The sequence below is a fragment of the Corythoichthys intestinalis genome, chromosome 20 (genome assembly GCF_030265065.1).
Source record: "Corythoichthys intestinalis isolate RoL2023-P3 chromosome 20, ASM3026506v1, whole genome shotgun sequence".
Taxonomy (NCBI): Eukaryota; Metazoa; Chordata; class Actinopteri; order Syngnathiformes; family Syngnathidae; genus Corythoichthys; species Corythoichthys intestinalis.
In genome coordinates, this window is record NC_080414.1 from 16,421,416 (window position 1) to 16,443,518 (window position 22,103).

General features: G+C 39.2%; 2 protein-coding genes across 10 annotated transcripts in view; both read right to left on the minus strand.

Moving 5' to 3' along the window:
• Positions 1 to 19,250, minus strand: part of ncoa2 (nuclear receptor coactivator 2) — a 74,564-nt gene extending 55,314 nt beyond the window's left edge. For 3 of the 8 annotated variants that reach the window (XM_057823731.1, XM_057823730.1, XM_057823729.1), the window contains exon 1: positions 19,052 to 19,249. The gene's annotated coding sequence lies outside the window, so the exon portion shown is untranslated. Of the gene's footprint in view, positions 1 to 2,612; positions 2,850 to 2,882; positions 4,973 to 15,512; positions 16,064 to 16,188; positions 16,727 to 19,051 lie in introns of those variants that run through there. The other 5 variants (XM_057823728.1, XM_057823724.1, XM_057823726.1 and 2 more) reach the window with 4 other exon arrangements.
• Positions 19,251 to 20,877: 1,627 nt separating this feature from the next.
• The window catches only part of tram1 (translocation associated membrane protein 1), a 133,374-nt gene continuing 132,148 nt past the window's right edge, over positions 20,878 to 22,103 (minus strand). For both annotated transcript variants that reach the window (XM_057823734.1, XM_057823733.1), the window contains 2 exons: positions 21,680 to 21,831; positions 20,878 to 21,595 (listed from right to left, as the gene is read on the minus strand). In XM_057823734.1, the coding sequence (XP_057679717.1) occupies positions 21,522 to 21,595; positions 21,680 to 21,831 (226 nt within the window). In that variant the 3' untranslated portion in view covers positions 20,878 to 21,521. The remainder of the gene's footprint in view (positions 21,596 to 21,679; positions 21,832 to 22,103) is intronic.

The following is a 22,103-nucleotide window of genomic DNA, read 5'->3' on the forward strand; positions in this document are numbered from 1 at the left end:
CGCATTTAATTAGACACATACAGAACTCATGTTCCCCTTTAGATAATTAGAAAATATAACTTGCGATCATTACGAGAGCTCTGTGGGGCTTCTGGATACCGTGGTTGTGCCAGCTAATCAAGAAACGCCTCTCGTCTAATTCCGCATTTCTCAACCTTCCTCTTTTCACTTTCCTGCCAGGCTTTAAAGTTCTCATCCCGTGAAGGAATTTTCTCTGAGCTCTAAGGCTGTCACATGCTCGTGCCCAATCGGCGGAACGAGTGACAGGACAAAGAGGGTGTGGAAGGTGGAAAAAAAAAACTAAACCCATACAGCAATTTCTCTAAGGTACTATCAGTTTGTAACGGGATGTTGAAAGAGATTGAACAGATTTGAAAGGACATAGTGAATCAAAAAAAGCAACTCACAGCCCCGGTCTGAAAATTCCCTTTTCACCCTACACACTTTAGTTCACGCAGTCCTTGACGTCATAGCCACATAAATTAAAAACATTGGACTGTTCGGACCGCAAAATCTAAACACACTTTGGATATAAAACCACAAACTAAAGTGGCCTAGTTCAGATTTTTTGTCCTTGTTGAGACTGACAGTGTAAATTTGATTTTTTGCTCCATCCAGATTGAAACTGGATGGCTTTAGATAGTCTGAACAGTCACGAACCACAGAAATCTAGTTTTTGCGAGAATGACTGAAACCACATACGGGAGGTAGCTTCCTGTCAGATATGGACAAGATGCTTCTCAGTCTGAACTGCTCGGATGGATTTTGCCTATCCGTTACATCCCTCTATGCCGGATGGCGCCTTTGTTGCCACAGCAACCTCAGTTGTTTTAATAATGCAGCCCAGTCTGAACAGGCCCAGATCAGATTTGGACACTTGTTAAAAAAATGGTGTAAACAGTCAGCCCTAAAAATCATATTTGAGGATGAATCCGATTGGAATCAGATATGTTTGCATTCTGAATGCAGCCTTTGTGACTTGGCCTGTTCAGACCGTCACTTAAAAATCTAGTTGGAGTCAGTTCTGAAATAATTCTGCCATTTTTAGTCTTGTTTGTATCAGAATATATACACCGTTGACCATGAATGCCATTCTATTAACTTAAGACCATATCATGAATGCAGTGTCACTATTGTTTCTTTTCACACTGCTAGTTTGAATACACAAATCCATTTTTTTGCGTGATTATGCTAAACAAACAGCCTTGCATACTTAACACATTTCAGTTTTCAAGGATTTATCTTCAAACTAGCAATGGAAAAGGCGGATGATTGTACACCCCCGTCCATTTAGTCCTAGACTGGACCGTTCAGACCGCTGCCACCTTCCGAAAAATGTGGCCATATCTGATTTAAATACACATTTACGAAAGTGACCTGGATCGGATTTGAAAACGGTACACTCCTTGTGATTTGGCCTGTTCAGACCAACACGACAATCTAAGTGGAGTCAAGTAAAAGCAAAAAAGATCAGATTCTAAAATAATTGTACAATTTTCCACGCGTTTATAATCGCAATATATAGACAAGTTTCCTGAGCGAAACATGGGCGGCGCCATCTTTGATCATTTCTGCTACGAACTTCCGGTTTAGCCAGAACAACGTGAAGTGCGGTAGAAGTAAGCAGTGTGTTGACAAAGTTAAAACTGCAAAACTCAAACGAGAGGAAATCACGGAATATCCAAAAATGGATTCAGCACGACGTAGATGAGAGTCTGAGACTTTCTGTGCTGTGCGTGAACTCCTGGAAGTGCCTATAGATATATATATGGTTGGAAGTGGAATGTTTTGACCAGCGTCCAGCTTCAAAGCGCCAGAGTGGATCAATCTCGCCATACGCAGCAAATCGAAACCAGCTGCAGATAATAAGGATGTGCTTTAAAGCTAAGGATCTACATAAAAGACTTTGTTTGTTCTTATCACATCGTTGATCATTCGTGGACAAAATTATAACAAATTGTGGTGTAGATTGATACGCCGGCCACTTGAGTGACCAAAATGAGGTGAAATTACAAATATTACAGTTGCCGAATGCAGAAGCGCTGAAACGGATTTTGTTGTTACAAGTAAACACGTATGTCATTCTTTTTATTGCAGATATTGATCGCAATAAAACATTTGGACAACATGATTCCATTTCTTGTTTTCTTTAAAACGATTGGTGCATGTGCAAAATAGGTCAATAAATCACAATTTATAAAAATTATTTAAATAATATTAACTAAGGTGGAGCATAAGTCGAGCCTTTCATCATTAAAGTAGAACGCATGTAGTCTCGAGATATGTCCATCGACGTATAATTAGTGTTGTTGTGAGGCACATCAATTTGTCTTTCCTTGCCTAACAGTGTTTTCCACCTGTAAACAAACGAACAAAAAACTTTTACAAAATTGTGCCATCCTACACGTACTGATTAGCAACAGGCTAACAGCATATAGCATGTGTTGCACCACAGCAATTGTAGTAAATAATATCAAACATCATATATCATAATTAGAATCATCATTGCAATAACAATATCAAAGACAACAAGTTGTATCATGCGCAAGATTTTAGCTTTAGTATTTTTTGAGCACCGGAGACATGAAAATGCAGGGTTAGAAAGAACATACCTTCCATAGCACCAGTGGCAATATGGCTACCTAAACACCCGGTCTCTTTGTGGTGGCACAGGCTTTGTTCCACATCTGCCTTCATGAACATGTTGTCCTCACATGTCGGGATGATGGCAGATGGATGCGGTATTTCCAAATTGTCTTTTTTGAAGGATTTTGATGATTAATGTTACTCCAGTTCCATTGTTGTTTTGGATGGAGAAAGTGTAAAACGGAAGTCGCGAGCAGAACTGCGGAAAAAAAGCGGAAACTTGTCTATACAGTTACCGTTAATACTTTAGTCCTCATCACCCATGCAGTCTTCTCCATTTCTTCACAGCAATAGCAGCCCAGAACAGACTGGCAACAGGGTTCTTCAGAATGAAAAGGCTTTGACACCCAGCTCGGGATAACAATGCTAATGAGCCAGATAATCAGGTTCAGATGGGACAAAGGGGGTGGAGAGATCATGCGGCAGAAAGTGAACAGGTCACTGAAGGGCTAAGCGCCAATGGAGCCCGGACCGGGTGCCTTTTGAATTGCCCACTGATGGCCCTCAATTCAATAAGAATGAAAACACCTGATCTAATTGCCCTGGATGAATCACGCTAAAGGTTTGCTTAAGATCTACAAATTAACGGCAATTCAGAGGAAATTGAATTTAGTGAGGGAACACTGCAAACACGCCCGGTGGGGGTTAAAGGGTGTTTTTCGGGCGAGAATGTAAATTCATTTGGGCAAACGTCATTAATCAAAAACTGGGTTTTCGCAGTTATTAAGTACTTCCTTTGAGTTCACGACTAGAACCCTTGCTAATTTTAGTGACAATATTCAAGCTAACAATATTTTCATTCAACACACAGTCAATGACGGCAAGACTGTTATTTCCCTAAAAGAAAAGAGTAGCGTTTTGATTGTAATAGCTTTGCCCCATAGAAGGTTAAATAGTCTTAGTCATCGGGTCTACCTGACCTGCTTGTCACTATGTTTCAGCGTGGAACTTACTAGAGTTAAATGGCAAGAGAGAGAGCTGCTGTGCTTTGCTTTTTTCCCTTTTTGTTTTATTATTCCTTCCCTCTACTGTCCGTTCCAATTACTTGTTCCTGTGTCAGGTCCTAATCAGCTAATGCCAGGGGTTGTAAAGTCATGGCCTAAAATGTTGTCCTTCCCACGTTAAAGCGTGAAGACACCATCTACCTCCAGCTAAATATTTTACAAATGTGTCCTGCTCTTGAGGATTGCTTTGTAGTTAATAAAGTCAGTGACATAGTTGTGTCAGCTGATGCCTCCCTTCCCCCACTTTTGCCTCCACTGTACAGCCCGGGGGCTGGACCGGGACTCATTCCGTACAAACTGTGACAGGCATTAAATGGCGGCCGACGCGTAAACGGTGCACAAGAGCTGTGCAGCTGAGGTGCTGACAAGTCACAAGACGAGCTTCTACTTCCTGTTATTGGCCAAAGACTTTCACTCGGATCTTCTGTGTCTTTTTTAGCTGTTCCTTTAAGACTACAACAGAAGCTAAACTACCACGCTGCCGCTATATTGACTCTGGCGTCGACTGTCGCCAAAGTCGCAGCCAAAGCAGCTGCCGTTTGAGCAACAGATGTGCCGGCACCTGGCACGAGTCAGTGTCTCCATCAGAGGCGGCCGTTGACATTCGCTGGCGTGGCGTCAACGCGTTTATAAATACCTTCCAGTGAGCGCATCGCAGCGCCGGGTGTTATCAAGAATGCACTTCGGAGTTTGTTAAGCCTCGGGAGACAAAGTTCGGTTGAAGTCGAGAGCTGAAAGACTTGTTTGTCGAGGTTTTGCACCTTTTTTACTCGCCGTGTTTACACATGCAGATAACAGCATGCGTTGGACTGAAAAAGTACAGTCTGGTTTTTGCATTACTCGTGTGGAAGCTCCTCATGTACCTTTAAGTTGGTTGTCATAAACCATGATAATATGTTTGTTTTTGAAAGAATTGTGAACAGAATTAAAAAAACAAAACAAAACATTTTGTGGTTGCTCGACTTGAATTTTTAACTCATTGGCTGCCATTGGGTTTAAGTTATTTTGACTAAGGGGCAGTTTACATGGCGACTCTGCGATACAAAGACGTAATGACTGAGCAGCGGACGCGCCTCGCGTGCATATGGTGTCGGCGAAGACGGAAGACAAAGACGAAAAATTCTGAATCCTGCCTCCAAAGTGCAAGAATTGCGGGGGATTGAGGGGGGCTTCCTCGGTATGCATATCAAAGGCTCCCGCGCCGCGAGACCGCGCCGTTAACATCAGCACTTGTACACGTCACATTGGGCGTGCGCAGCGGTGCTACTAAACATTAAAAACAGCAAATATGTCGCAATATCGGCTTTAATATACTGTTTTAATAATATTTTTGAATTAAATATGTTGATTGTTTAAATTTTTGTGCCTTTTTGAACAAAAGAAAAATACCATTGCTTTGATTGGGCGGGCATATTTTTTTCCGGGCTGAGGGAGCTTGGTGGGGTCAAAGTGCATTATTCTCTGTCGCCCTGTAAATCTGCACTGCGCCCTAGTGCCTGGCATGAATACTACATCGTTTTCATGCGGAATTGCGACACTGTTCGAATGGAGACGCAAATGCAAATTTGAAATTTTTCGTATTCTCGGAGAGTCACCATGTCAACGGCCCCTAATTAATAGGGTTGGGCATAGAGCATCGATGGGATCCGGGACTAACACGCCGGTTCTCCCGGAACCATTCGAATTTTTAAATTTCAATTCCAAGTTTCAATGCCCTGACCGCCGACCGTTAAAAATAGCAGCCGAACACCGCAAAGACGCACCCACATGAAAACTAGCTCCATTATGAGCAAATCAAATGAAGTGGCTAATTTAGCTTAGCACAAAAGTGTGTTGCCTCGCTTCACACAAATGACAACAAAGTAACAGAATAAACACACCGAAATGATGTCAGACCCTCTGTTAAAACGTGCAAACTTACAGTTTTATTAAAGGTTCCCAACGATGTGTAGTGCATAGGAGGTGTGTAGCGTCTGTAGACCTCAACAATTCTTTTCCAACTAAAGTAATGTTATTTTTGCCTGCTGCTTCCAGTAAGTCACCACTAGGGGAAGACAAGCGCACATAGCAAAACCAAAGAAAAACTGCAGAGTCCGGACTTACAATAGTGACATCTTGTGGAAGGATGAACAAAATATCAGTTTAGAAAGAAATCAAACTTAAAAAGTAGTCAATTTAAGATTAAAAGGATAGAGCACTCCCTGCAGCCCTTAACAAACTTGTAGAAATACCACCTAAAACAAACAATGCAATACAATAGATGCCTGAAGCATAAGACACTCCAAAACATAGGCAAAAGAATATTTATAAATCTTTTCTCTAAAGCTTTTAAGAAATAAACATCTTTGTGAAAGTGCAGTCATGTGGAAAGAAAATTGATCATATTCAAGTTCAAATATTGATATTTATATAGGGGTTAAAATAGCTCTGTGAGAAATTTATAGCAAAGTTAATTGAAAGTTTATATAATTTAAAAAATAATCGAGAAGTTAAGAAATTCAAGTGAACTATGCAATTTTATATACCCTGCCGATGAAAAGAATCTAAATCAAGAATCGTTTGGAACCGGAATCGAAATCGTTCAAATTCAAACGATGCCAACTAATTAACACTAATTTTGTCAAATTACCAATTACAACACAAACTGTTAGGTCTCCCTAGCCCGGTACCTCTTGCGCGCAACAGTCCAAAAAATGGATTGGACGTTTATGGCACTGTAAGGTCGTATTCTATTCACACTTGCCTTGTTTTGTCCAGACTAAACCAAAAATGTTCGTGGTGCGCACCTTTTGGGCTGGTGTGAAAACAAACCAGTGAACGCTGGTGCGGACCAAACAGTTGGTCTGAGACCTTGCCGGAGAGGTTGTCTCGGTTCGCTTCCAAGACCGTTTGCTATATAGCGACCGCAACATAGTCCGGACAATAGCTGAAATCACATACCTTTTAGCACGTAACAGGCTTCCGTAGCAAGGAAATGTTGCTTGGTTAGCATCACAGTCTGTGGTTAGTAGCGCGTCAGCTAATATGAGTCTGGGTTCAACGTGGAGCGTAATATCTACTATCCCTGTAAAATGAACGTGTCATCAAAAGCCTCTGATGCTCCAAATTTCCCACTTGTAATTGGACAAAACATTATGAGCACATATGCAGAACTCTGGAGCGCTATGATTGTTTACTTCCTTATTTTACCGTGTTAGCCCGCACAGACTGTTTTGTCCAATGATTGATGGATTTTTGCACTTGCGTCGGTTTGTCCTTGGACGCTTGCTCAAATTGCAATGTGAAAAGGAACCGCATCAAAAAAGTCCGGACCCAATTCATAAAACTACCATTCACAGTAGGGGTGTGACAAAATATCAAAATGGTGATATATCGTGATACTTTGTATCCCAAAAGGTTATCGTTATGCTCACGCCAAGAATCGAGAATCGAAAAAAAGGACCAAGAATTTGCTACCAAAATCTTCCACCATAATAGTGTCTTAATTACCGTATTGGTCCGAATATAAGACTGTTTTTTGCATTGAAATAAGACTGAAAAAGTGGGGGTCGTCTTACATTCGCAGTCTAGACTTTATACCCATTCACGACGCTAGATGGCGCCAGATGTCATTGAAGCGATGTTCTGTCATGACAGATCTCAGCTACTCTCAAGTTTACCCAGTTTGCATTATTTTATTGCAATGTTTTTCCTGATTCAGATTTGTTTCAAGACTACAGTTACAGTTAGACTTAACTTTGATGGTTAATGCAGTTATTGCAATTTTGTTGTTTTATCACAACAGATTGGTTTATTTACATTTTAAAAACCAGAAGCCAATCATTTACAAATGTGATTGCACTTTAGTTTACATATTTAAATGTTCAGATATTAAGATTTGAACGAGGCAAAATAACATGCTTTTTCTCAAAAATATTGTTATAATAATGTTTCAGATGTACTGTCATTATTTTCTGTATAAAAATTTGGTGTTCAAAAAGTCTTTTTTCAAACTTCGAGTCTTGAAAAAGAGGGGGTAGTCTTATAATCAGGGCCATCTTATATTCGGGCCAATACAGTAACTCTATGGCTGCCATTGGCGGCGCTCGACGCCCAATCCATTAAAACTGGGAAGGGCGAACCAATGTCCATTCATTCGTAACCTGAGCAACTCTTTCCCATTTTCGGGGCATTTACACGTCACTTTCTGTACATTTTAGGGCATTTACAGGTCTTTTCCTGTTGACTGAGTCACTGCCTATTCATTTGGGAGATTCCCCGGTCACTTCCTGTTCGGGAACCCCAAATCAATTGGAAGAGACCCATAAAATGGCCCAAAATCAAAAGGAAGTGACTGAAAATCAACAAGTAATAGCCTGAAATTACCTCGTTGCCTGGCATTCACTGATAGCCATAGAAGTGGGAGAGGCCCGTTTAATGTGGGAGGGGTTAATTCGCTGCCAACCTCCCAGTTCAAATGGATTGGACATCGACTAGTGATAAATTTATAGAAGAATAGCTTGTTTTTCTGTTTATTAGTTGTTTTGTAGAATATCCTAGAATGATATCTTGACCAATCGTTTTATTGCCACATCGCGAGATCATCGTTATAGTGAGCTTTGCATCGCAAACCGCATTGTATCGTGAGGTACTGAGAGGTTCCCACCCCTAATTCACAACCAGTTATTGCAGTTTAAATGATTTGGCTGTCTATCGTTGTCAATGGCAAGGAATGAGTTATTGGATCTTATTGTTACACGACTTGATCAGGATCATCCTTATTCTCAAATACAATTTAAAAACAGACAAACAATGAGTTTTTTCTTTGCGTTATTATGATTTAGTGTTTGGAGACAGCACAAAGAGGGGGAAGGTGGGAGAGAAAGCTCACCATTTAACAAAATAAAATTAATAAAAGATTGCGATAATTTTTCGCAGTCATTTGTGCATGTTGTCTTCTACAGGAACCTCATTGTACAGTGCATTTCTAGCTTTTTATCCTTCATATGCCATTAATAAATTATAGAGTGTGAGTAGTTTAGCGGCCACCATAATATGAAGGGTTTGGAAATCTTTAGTAATGAGTAACAATAGTTGTTATTACCGTAATTTTCGCACAATAAGGCACACATGACTATAAGCCACCACCCACCAAATTTGGCACAAAAACGGCATTTGTTCATCAATAAGCCGCACTTGACTGTAAGCCGGAGCTGTCCTCGCTGTATTATAGGATATTTACACCAAAAGATACTAACTGACAACACTTTTATTTGACAGTGGCATCCTACGACTGTCATAAGACCAAATAAACGATCATGGCTTCAAGAAGCTTCATTTGGCCATCCCTGCTCCCTTGGGGGAGACAGTGAACCTCTGCTGCCACCACTGTTGTTGTCCAACATGCCTCCTAGCATGGATTGCAACGCTACAGATGTAAATACCAATCAAAATTCATGTTCTGTGTTAATTATTTCTTCAGTTACTGTTCCAGTTGTTTCATTAATTGCTAGTTATGGTATTTAGTAACACATTATATGACAGTGGCGCTATAAGACTGTCATAATTATGACATGACACGGTCATGAGCAATAATGAATGCTTATAACAGATGTAATTTAGTGTTATCCGGCAAATTATCTAACTTCTGAACGGATGTAAAAGATCCAAGCTGGAAAGAATTGTAGTTTGTGACATAATTTGCTGGATGACACTTGATGACATCTCTCATAAGCATTCAGTAATGCTCATGATAGTGTCATGTCATAATAATGATGATTATTAATATGTTAGCGCTGTCAAAGCGTTACCTGTTAACCCAAATAGATCAACAAATAAGCCACACTGGACTATAGGCCGCAGGATTCAAAATGAAGGAAAAAAGTAGCGTCTTATAGTCAGAAAATTATGGTACTCTGTACTGTATTTGGGGGCTGACCGCACAAAGAGGGGGAGATAAGGGGAGAGTTTAGCATTGAACACATAATTTTCTTAAAAACTGGAAATTTAAAAATCTTTTTTTTTTTCCACACACAGAAAAATCGATTTTCGATTACATACATTTTATTTTTAGACGATATCACCCATCTCCAGGAGATCGTAGTATCTTCTGGTTAAAATGTTAGGAAGCGACTTATTGTGCTGTCCATCGCTATGTTTTAATACCCTTCAAATGTAGTAAATAACTAAAGCACTAGTAATAAAGCCCACCATGTTGTGAAGCGCGCAGAGTACATTTTTCATCAAGTCCCGAATAGGACATGAGCAGACGGCGTGTTGATTTATGGATATTATTCACATGCAGCTATATCTCATTAGTGCAGTATGGAGAAAGGACAGAGGGGACGTGGTTCAGTTCAGGAGAAGACCTCCTGCAGTGGCGAGAAAAAAAAAAACAAAAACAAAGTAAAGGCAACGGCGACGACGCGGGTCAGTGCAGGAACACGCCTGAGTCAGCAGAGTGCTGGTCAGTTTAATCCCAACTAAAAAAAAAAAAAAAAAAAAGGGTACACACCGACCAAACGCGCCCGAAACTGACGCCTCGCATTCCGATGGCTTCATGACGAGAGGGTGAGAAAAAAAGCCTTGCCGCGCATTCAGCGACTAACTCGGCCCTGCCTGCCGCCAGTTGCTGTTTATTCTGCCAGGTTGTTATTTTGGACGGGACCATGTTGCGCCGTGCCAAGCTGGCCGAACGGTAGGTTTGTTATGTTTTTTTTTTTTTTTTCTTTTTCAACGCTCTCTCCCCCTCTGCCTGGTGCCAAGGATTCAACCCGGTGCCAAGCACATACTAGCACTCAGTAGCACAAACACTGAGCCGGAAGTCATTCAGGCTAATCATAACAACTACGGTACTACTAACACAACATCATGTCATACCGTAACTACAGATTTACTTTGATGATTGTAATTGAAGCCCATTCAAAGAGCGAAAGCGGCTTGTATTCATTTACCTTCAGGGAAATCAACTGTGCCAAATAGCTTCGGGGTCCCGCACACAGCTGCCTCGTTAGCGTCATGTGCCCTCCGCTCCAATCAAAGAGGCCGCGGGCACCTTCTTAGCCACCAGCTAGCACATTCGGCAATATCATTTAGCTTAGGATCAATACTAACTTGGCGGCTGACCTACATCGGGGTGCTCCGAATTGCAGAGATGCCAGAGTCGGTGGCCGGGTGTCGTGTTACTGCTCTTGCCTTTTAGGAACTATTCCAACGTAAAATTGATCGTGTCATTCTATTATAAACCCAGCCATGTCAAAATTCTCACAGGTGTATGTTCTTTATCCTCTGCAAAAACTAATTATTTACGAAAGGGGTGTAAATCAACTAATTCATTATCAAATTAGTTGATAACTATTTTGAGCCTCTTAATATTCAGTTTTTTTATTTAAATGATAGGTGACACTTTATTTGACAGTGGCATCATAAGACAATCATAATCAAGACATGACACTGTCAGTAGGCCTGTCGCGATAACAAATTTTAGTGTGCGATAATTTATCTCATAAATTATTGCTATATAAGATATTATTGCACCCCCCCTTTTTTTTTTTAACCAATTTACAATAACACAGTGAGAATGCAGTATATATTAATAGATCAAGTACGCCCATTTAAACTAGATAAGAAATCACAATTAAAAACAATAGACCATGCCTCTCAAGTAAAAGACAATAATATTAATACCGCACAGAAACACAAAATAAATAAAGTGTGTTTTTCAAGAAAAAAATACAATTGCAGTTAATAACTTAAGCATTTAGGCAAATGAAAACTTTTCCCCTCATAGCGTCTGCAATGGTCTTCCATAGGGATGCAACGATACAGTTAAGTCATGGTTCGATACGATTTTGGATACGGGGGACACGATTTCCGATCCGATTCAATACATTTAATGCCCTGAAAATAAAAACAACTGTATTGTTTGTTTTTTTTAAATTTTATTTTTGCAAACGAGCAAAAATTAAATTGCCATCATATAAACATGCATTTTAGTGCATAATATCTGTGCTTACTTCTTACTGATCTGAAGAAATTTTGTATAAAAGTGCTGAGAACAATCTTTACTGTTTGTAAAGTGAGGCGGGGCACACTGTTGATTGCTACAGCTCTCTTAGCAGCTAGGTTTACTACATGAGCAAGACTCCGAATCCATCTGTGTCACGTACTGAATTAACAATATTTGCAGCATTATCTATAGTCACTGGTATGGATTGATTTGGCCTTTTTAACTTCCATTCAGTCATGGCGGTTTTTAATTTATCGCTGTAGTATATGGACTACGTGTCCCATAATCACTCTGGGCTCACGTAGCCAATGGCATGGGACGTAGTACATCTAGTTTGCCATTTCATGATATCTAGTGTGTGCGCGCATTAAAAAAGTTAGCAAACGCCACAGAAGTCACATCTGCTCATTACTGCACAACACCAGCATATGACAATTGACTTTCATAAACAGGACAAGTTTGAAGCACAGCGCTCTTCTTTTGCCACTCAAATATCTGGTGTTGTGCCGAGGCGATAAAATAAAGCGGAAAAATTACCGCCTTCATTTTTATTTATAATGCGATAAATGGAATTATTGCATATTGCGACAGGCTTAACTGTCAGGATCATTAATTGTTTATGACAGATGTCATTAAGTGTCATCTGGCAAATTTTGTCACTTTTGAATGGATGTCAAAGATGTTGACTGGACATTAAAGGAGTTAGTGAGAAAATTCACTGGATGACACTTAATGACATCTGTCATAAACATTTGTTAATGCTCACCACAATGTCAGTTCATAATTATGATGGTCGTATTCAGTGTTGTTTTCGTCAACAATGACGTTAACGAAAATATTTCGTCAAAGAACAAATTTTTCATGACGATGATGCGCTGAAAATGTGTCTTGGTTGACTATAACATGACAAGATGGATGCCAGCTGTTGTCTGACGACACGAGAACGCCATGAAAATTCGCCATAGTTTCCGTCATAAATTCATAATGTGTGATATTTTCTTATTTTACGTGTAGTTAGTATGCATTTAGCAGTTTTTGGTCGTGTCACTCATGTGACGTGCTGTGGCTCCCCCCGACCCACACACCGGACTGTGCCCATTCCAGGCTCCTTTTGTGAAACGTGCGTCAGGTGCTGCTTGGTAAGTTTGGCTTTCTTATCTTGGTTAGATATGCCATGTTGCTTTAGCCTTTGAAGATCTGTGCTGAGTGATCATTACACACTAAACTAAATTTTAGCGTTAGCATTAGCATTCAGCGCGGTGACTCGGTGTCTTCTTAAACTCTTGCAAAACATTTTACATACAGTTAGTGGCGTCCAGGTGAGTTTAATTAACTGCAAACAATGTGCTGTTTTCCTGCCGAATGTGTATTATCATCATGAAAATGTCGATGTCCTTGTAGACTCTACAGTTATGTGCTCGTCGGTCATGTTCATTCAAAATTGTTGGAAACCTTTATTTATTTATTCACGGATTCAAACTTTTGAAGTTTATCGACGAAACCATTTTGAGAATTGTCGGCTAAACCTAGATAAAAATTTGTCTGAGTTTTCGTTGACTAGAAGTAGACGGAGACGAACACATTTTGAAATTACTAAAATATAACTCAAACTAATAAGTATTTTTGTCCAAAAGTCTAAGACTAAGATGAAAATTAAAATGGCCGCCAAAAACAACACTGGTCTTATGACAGTCTTATGATGTCATAGTCATATAAAGTGTTATAAACGCAATTAGAATAATTTAAAAAAAAAATTTTTTTAAAGGGGGGGAATAGTAAATATTCTTTATTTCTTGAAGAAAACAGGGCTTTGTAATAAAATCCAGTTTTTAAATTTAGATTCATTTAAAATTGTATATTTTCATTTAAAAGAAAAAAAGGAAAAAAATTGGGGGGATTTAAAAATTAATATTTTTATACAAAAAGGGAACAAATATTCTTCATGCATATTTATTTATTTCGAATTCAAAATAAGCAAAATTATATTCTTGTGTTTTAACTTTTGTTAAATAAATAAATGAAATAAATGGACTGAGAGAGTGAACATTCATTCATGTGCTGCCAGGCCTCCCACTTCAAATGGACGTCTATCGCTGCCAGTGGCAGCCAAAGAGTTAATTTATGAAAAAACATCACAGCTGCCAGAATTGTATGAAGGTTGTTGATGTTTTTCCTTAGTTTAAGTGTTCTAAGCGGTTATATGCCAAAGTTGTGTAAAAACAAATCATTTTCATAGCAACTCTCTGGTTCATCTACCGTTGTCACATGTGACTCATTGCTACCCTGCGTCCTCAGTGTGATTTAGATTCTTCTCCATCATCCGCATCTGATCGACGCCTGACTCGGACTCCGGGATGTGCCAGATTCTACGCGTGGTTTGTTCTGATGATGTGCATCGACTTCATCTCGGCCTCCTTAGCAACAAACGACACCCACACCCGATCCCGGCGGATCTAGACGGACCGATTCCAGGTCAGTTCCAGCAACACAATGACGGAACGCCTCGTAGGGAAGCGCTCTCGCTCCTCCTCTTCCGTGATGGCGTCCCATCCAGCATTACCCCATCCTCCCGTCGCTACTGTAAGCCTGGCCATTACCCCCGCGGCTCATCCCTCACACCCACCCAGGACCTGTCACACGGCTGTTTCCATGGCAACACCAACGCAGAGACAGCAGGGTGAGGTGCCCAAGCTGATATCAGCGGGAGGGAGGGAGGGAGACATCCTGGAGAGAAAACACTGCGGACCTTACACAAGGACTGATGGACGGAGAAGATAACGCAATAACCCACGCTGGTGACTGTTTGCCATTAAATAGCTAGTACTCCTTAGTTTTAGGTGTGTTGCATAAGCACACCATTTGGGGTTGAACGTTACCGCCGCCTACAGGACTGGAGTCGACGTTAAAGAGCACTATTTTGTTATATTTGTAGAAGTCGATTTTATTCCACTGAGATTCATATCATGGTTTTTTTGTATGAATTCAGTAAGCATACTGTAACAGGTATAAAAAAGTGAAATTTAGGACTTTTTAAGACCACTTTGAACTGGCTTTTATGTAAATTTCTGGCACATTTTACAGGCAACATTGCAAAAAGAAAAAAAAAAAAAAAAAAAAAACGAACAAACTTGCGGCTCGGGGGGCCAGGTTTGGCCCACTATGTTATTTTGTGTGGCCCAAGAAAATCATGTGCGTCAACTTCATGTTCATGACAACAATTAGTTTTTTGTCCTTTAAACAAAATAAATAAAACAGGGAAAAATATTTCAAAATTTAGAGAATTTTTAAAACTATTAAAAGAATTAAATTACATTTACCATTATTTTCCCTTTTTGATTTTAATAAATGAAAAAAAAATGTTTAAATAAAATAAAAAGAGGGTTTATATATCAAAAACGAGGGATTTCCCCGATCCGATCACGTGATCAGAAATCGGGCCAATCGCGACAATTTACAGCAGATCAGAATCGGGTGAAAAGGATTGTGTTTTTAATTTCAAAAGTTAAAAAGTAAGAAAATAATCCAGAAATACAATGTCATTTCCAAACGAAACAAAAATATATATGTTTTATACTCACTTTCTGGAAAAAAGCGCTAGAGGAAGTACTGTAAACAATACAGTACTGTAACATGTTTTGAACTTTTGTTCAACTAAAGCAAAAATAAACAAGTTTTCTTCACGTATCGGATCAGGACTTGGTATGGGCTGATTTTCAGAATTAGATGACTCAAGTGCGAATATGCGAATGTGAAATCCCTATCAAAAACATGTTAATGCGTTTACTCGAATCGGAAAGCACCAAGTGAAAGGCAGGATTATCGTTCTAACAGACATGCTGGATGCTATGTGAAAGAAACTAGAAGAACATCAGAACCTGGTTGTAAAGACGGAGGGGCATCCTGAAGCTGAAGCAACGTCCAAATACGAGATGAAAACGCTAAGCAAAACACAAAAATGGGTAGCTAGCAATGGAGAGCAAGGGTCATATGATTACAATATCTGGCAGGTGATGCAACAAAAGCCTTCTAATCATAGGGCAAAGGACACAGACGATATCCAGGTCATAATGTACACTTTTGTCTCAAATATCACAGAAACATTAAATATTTACCCCCAGAGTAGCCCACATTACCTCTACGACGACTTAACCCGATGTCAGCCATGTCTTTCACTAAAATTGACAAAGTATTTAACATACAGTGACATTTTTTCCCTCTCAAGGTTCCCTCTTAATTCCAAAGTATTCAAATTCCCTACCCTACTGCCCATCTTTTTTGACTACCAGGACTCTGACAGAAGACCGCGACTCCTTTTCATGCCGACAGCTGTACAACATGTCATGACCAGTGATGTGACAGGAAGCCCGGCGTGTCGTCAGGTGGGCTGGGGGAAAGCGCTTAACTGGTTCCGCGGGATGCATTCCGCCTGCATTAGTGACATTGACAGCTCACTGTAAAAGACAACTGTGGGTTTGTAGCCTAGAACCAGTCAAGCAGGACGCCTGGTCATTTACAGCAACCCCATACATATTTAGTTATTCAAAACCTCACCTGGTTACTGTTTTCCGAACATTCTTAAATGCCACAAAACGCTGCCAAAACCCTTTCAAATATGTAAAGTAGTCCAAATATTGGTGCCAAGGAAGTACTGTAATTTTTGGGCTTCAAGCATATCCCGTAATTTTCACACTATATGGCGCACCTGAATATAAGCCGCCGCCCACCAAATTTGACACGAAAACGGCTTTTGTTCATAGATAAGCCGCACTGGACTATAAGCCACAGCTGTCCTCACTGTATTATAGTGCTGCAACGATTAATCGACTAACTCGAGTATTCGATTAGAAAAAGAATTTTCGAATTAAATTTCGTTGCTTCAAGTATTCCTTTAATTTAGTGGCGTTGTAATGGTTTGTTTTGAAAGTGTTTGCCTTTAGTTTTATTGATGAGGGTGGATACAGTGCCCTCTGGTCTGCCTCTTTCACATGACTGAATACAGCTGCTCCCTGTTAAGACCAATGTAAGCTAAGTTTTTGTTTGAGCTAATGTTTGTTAATACATTCTTAATTTAGTTTATAGGTATATTTAGCCGTTTTTTTTGTGGGAATATGTGTCTGAACCATTTTTTAAGAGCATTGTAAAATTGTAAAAAAAAAAAAAAAAAAACTTTAGCATTTAAGCTAGCGGACTTTCTGTGCAGGTTAGCCAATTGTTCTTTTGTTGTACATAGATCCTCATTAAAAAAAACAAACATTTGAGGCTCAGCTCAGGTATTTTAAATGTTCATGTTCCTTATCCAATTACTCGATTATTCAAATTAACTAGTCCATCGATTAATCGACTACTAAAATATTCGATAGCTGCAGCCCGACTGTATTATAAGTGTCTGTCATAAAACCAAATAAACCACCATGAAGCTTTGAACCAGCATTGCTCCAAGAAGCTTCACTTGGCCATCACTGCTCCTTTGGGGGAGACAGTCAACCTCTGCTGCCACCTGCTGTCAATACTGCTGTTGTTAAACATGCCTCCTAGTATGCTTTGCAGCGCTACACATGTAAATAACAATCAAAATTCATGTTCTGTGCTAATTATTTCTTCAGTTATTGTTCCAGTTGTTTCATTAATTGCTAGTGATGGTATTTCGTAGCACTTTATTTGACAGTGGTGCCAAAAGACTGTCATTAGACAATCATAATTATGACATGACACTTTCATGAGCATTAATTAATGCTTATAACAAATGTCATTTAGTGTTATCCAGCAAATTTTCTCACTGTTGAATGGATGTAAAAGATTCGAGCTGGACATAAATGGAGTTAGTGACATAATTTGCCAGATGACACTTAATGACATTAATCATAAGCAATCAGTAATGCCCATGATAGTGTCATGTTATAATTATGACGGTCTTATGCTGCGCTTTCACATAAAGTGTTACCTATTAACATGAATAAAATCAACAAATGAAGGAAAAAAGTAGCAGCTTATAGTCTAAAAATTACAGTACTATTCACTATAAGTTGATGCTATTCTACATAAAAAAAAAAAAATACTAATATTTTTTTTTTTTTCATGAACTCCTTCAGTGTCATTGACAATGATAAAAGACCAATAATGTGGCTCTTAAGCACAAATTAAAACATTTTAAATGAGTTTACCACGCGTACATGTCCAATCCATTTGACCTGGGAAGGTGGCAGCGAATGAACGAATCCAAGCCTCCGACTTTAAACGGATTGGACATCTAACGCTGTCAATGGCAGACAATGAGTTAACAAGGAAAGTAACCTCCATTACTATTAAGAGTAATCGAATTTACCCCGTGACAACAAATTTCTGGTGACCTATAACACTTTTGCAATCAAATATTGTAACCGGATACATTTCTGAATCAATATTTTGATAGTTTTTACAACCCTCCTGAAGACATCTACAAAAGTCCATCTATGAGCCGCACTGGACTATAAACAAGGTTCAAAGCAGAGGGAAAAAAGTAGCGGCTTATAGATTGAAAATTACGGTATATTGACGGAACAGGTACTGCTAGCCAAGTTATTGAGTCTTCACCATGTATGCACTTACAACCTGTAAGCCATTTTCATTAAAATGACTTTGGAACGATATTGATACATTTACAGTCAATTGTAAACAACTCAGAAGGGGGCGTTAATTACAGGCGGGTTTTTTCACTATTCCCCGTGAATAGCAAGGGATTATTGTGCACTCACAAGTGAGTGTAACCACTGCGCACGTCCTTTCGAGCATTCACAACAAAGCGAATACTGGAGTTAGGTTTACACAGCCAGACCAGCATGCAATTCCCCCCACTTTTACACTAAACCATTCAGTTGCTAACCCTAACTACCCCAAAACTCGATAAAGCCACACCACTTGATAGTTTTGCTAGCCTGTCACAACTCGGCTGTGATTTGGTCAAGTTTTGTTATATGAACAACAGTAAAATAATTCGAAGAAAATCACATTTCAAACAGGCAAAGCATGTAGCTAGTTAGCATGCTAACTACGTTCGCACTGACCCAACTTCGTCTTCTACTCCCTCGCTCACTCAGCAAAAAAGAAAATGAAACAACATTAACTACATTTATCGTCCATATGACAGAATTTAATAGTGACCACTTGCTTTAATGAGCAGACTGTTGACAAACGCGGCTATTGAACGGCTGCAGGTTCTCTCTCTGAATGCGTTTTAATTGAGTTCCCGGGGCAAGAAAAGCCCAGCTATTGACACCAGTGCTGGCAGGGATGCTAACAAGCTAAGCTAAAAGGGAGCCCGAGTACGTAGTACCCAGACGAACGAGATTGACGAGCCAGTGGCGGCAGTGGAGGTGGTGGTGGGGGTGGTGCTCGTACCGGGACTCGTCGACGGAAAACCACAAAAATGCCTGCTTACGTGTTAACGCTTCAAGTAGTCCTCTTCGCAGTTAGATTCCGTGCGTCACGAGCTGAGCTGACCTTCGCAAAGGCGGCGGTGGAACAACATTAGCGCTGGCTAACTGTGCCGCCATGTTACTGCTGCTACTCCGCAAGCCAACGCTGAGTGTTTATCTGGCTGCTAGCTAGGCTAGCTTTTTTTTTTTTCCTCCCCATCCTCCCCCACACCAAAGAGCATCACGGGGCTCCTCCGGCAAGCGACGACCGCAGGCGCACGGTCCGCCAGCGACCCCCGCCTTCGCATGACTCTTTAGCATTTTGTCATTTTTGAGGCCCTTTTTTTGTTTTTGTTTTAAATATCGTAATTGCCGCATTAAATACCACCCATATGTCAGCGTAGTAAAAAAAAAAAAAAAAAAATCCTGTCGAAAGTGCGTTTACAAACAATGTTTAAAAACACATTCGTTATGAAATGAGATAATTTCACATTTTAAAAAAAATTGAAAAAATTATAACGCATTAAAATGTGAAATGTTTATTAATATAAAATATATTTCATTTAAGTATTCTTCTCTTTTTTTCTCGTACTTAGCGTGACTTTAGCATTTTGTCATTTTTGAGGCGCTTTTTTTGTTTTTGTTTTAAATATCGTAACTGCCACATTAAATACCACCCATATGTCAGCGTAGTAAAAAAATCCTGTCGCAAGTGCGTTTACAAACAATGTTTTAAAACACATTCGACATTTTGTGAGATAATTTCTCATTAAAGAAAAATTATAACGCATGAAAATGTTAAATATATTTTCACATCACTATTTTTTCCTCATTTTAGAAAAAAAAAAAAAAAAAAAAAAAACGAGGAAAAGCCCATTTATCAACTTAATTTGCTGCCAAACACTCATTGAAGATTAAAAGCAAATTACAGTAAATAAAAATTAAGGTAAAATTGAGCAATACCACCCCCAAATGACTTTTTCTCAGTGGTTTAAATAACTTTGGATATAAAAAAAAAAAAAAATCATATTTAGTATTTACAAATTAGACTTAAAAAAAGCTTTTGACTAAAAATTAGGGCTGTCAAAATTATCGCGTTAATGGGCGGTAATTAAAAAAAAAAATTAATCATGTTAAAATATTTGACGCATTTTACGCACATGACAGCACAGTCATGTCCACTAGTTACTTGTTTTTTGCTGTTTTGTCGCCCTCTGCTGGCGCTTGGGTGCGACTAATTTTATGGGTTTCAGCACCATGAACATCGTGTAATTATTGACATCAACAATGGCGAGCTACTAGTTTATTTTTTGATTAAAAATTTTTACAAATTTTATTAAAACGAAATCATTAAGATGGTTTTAATATAAAATTTCTATAACTTGTACTAACATTTATCTTTTAAGAACTACAAGTCTTTCTATCCATGGATCGCTTTAACGGAATATTAATAATGTTAATGCCATCTTGTTGATTTCTTGTTATAATAAAAAAAATACAGTACTTATGTACAGTATGTTGAATGAATATATCCGTCTTGTGTCTTATCTTTCCATTCCAATAAATTACAGAAAAATGGCATATTTTATAGATGGTTTGAATTGCGATTAATTACCATTTTTAAGTTGTGATTAACGCGATTAAAAATTGTAATCGTTTGACAGCCCTACTAAAAATTAATGTGCAACCTACTTATTAACTGAATTTGTTGTCAATGTTATTTGGGGGAAAGTTGTGCAACACTGTCACCAAGTGACCACATTAGGAACACACCCTGGTCTTGCCATTAAAAATAATAAAATGTTGCCAAGCTACTGTGAGATGATTAAAAACAAAAAAAGTAATCACATTAACAGTCCATGTGGTTTATTTGGCACAGTTAAAAACAGGAAAACAGTCTACACTTTTACATTAAATCCCTCTTCTTTGACGCAACAACAGAAATGCAGCAGAACACATTGTTCTCTCACCTCCAGCATTAAAATCAACTCCTTCCTGACTCAACTGGGATTCCACACCCAGCACTGATTGGGTGTTTTGGTTAAAACCAAACAAAAAAACGAAGAAAAAAAAAACAATTACATACACTTGCATGTTCCACCTTTGTCAACCAGTGATGCTACGAACAAGGAAATCCAAAGCTATGGCTGGTTAGGATACAACACTGAAAATTAAAGAAAATTTATGAAAATACGAAAAGACTTTTGTGGGCGTGGGTGAAATGAAACAGACTTTTGAGGGCATCAAAACACACAATTTTAAAAATGACACACCCTGTACAAAACGATCTGTATCAATAGGCACTTTTTCTTAAATAAGGTCTTTTTTGTCATAGTTTATTCCGTAATTTGTTGGTTTTCCCCCAAAAATGGCACAGCGGAGCAGCCTTTATCTGACGACGGGTATATCCGTCTGCCTTCCTCTTAGGGTGCTTCTGGACCGACGAGTGAAGTGGTCCGGGCAGAGAGGGGAGGGGTTTTGAGGGCGTGTCTTTTAATTGGACTTCTTCCCTTTCCTTGATCTCGGCGAGTCTGCGACGTGAGAGTTGACTCCATTGACGCCGTTAGCTAAACACACACAAACAGTTTAAATTTAGTGTTGACAAGTTGGCTACTACGCAGCGCTGCCTTGAGATGCGAGACGTGCTTCACCTTTATCTTTCTTTCCTTTGCTCTTCGACGGTACTTGTTTCTTCTTCAGCTTCTGCATCGAGGCGTGCTCCCTCCAGCGTCGCAGCTGGAAGTTGATAAATTTCCACATCATGAAGGCCTGCGTCAAACACACGCCGGCCAGGACGGTGATCCTGTGGAAAATAAGACAAAACACGATTCAGAATAAGACATACAGTGGGGCAAATAAGTATTCAGTCAACCACTAATTGTGCAAGTTCTGCCACTTGAAAATATTAGAGAGGCCTGTAATTGTCAACATGGGTAAACCTCAACCATGAGAGACAAAATGTGGAAAAAAAAAAAAAACAGAAAATCACATTGTTTGATTTTTAAAGAATTTATTTGCAAATCATGGTGGAAAATATGTATTTGGTCAATACCAAAAGTTCATCTCAATACTTTG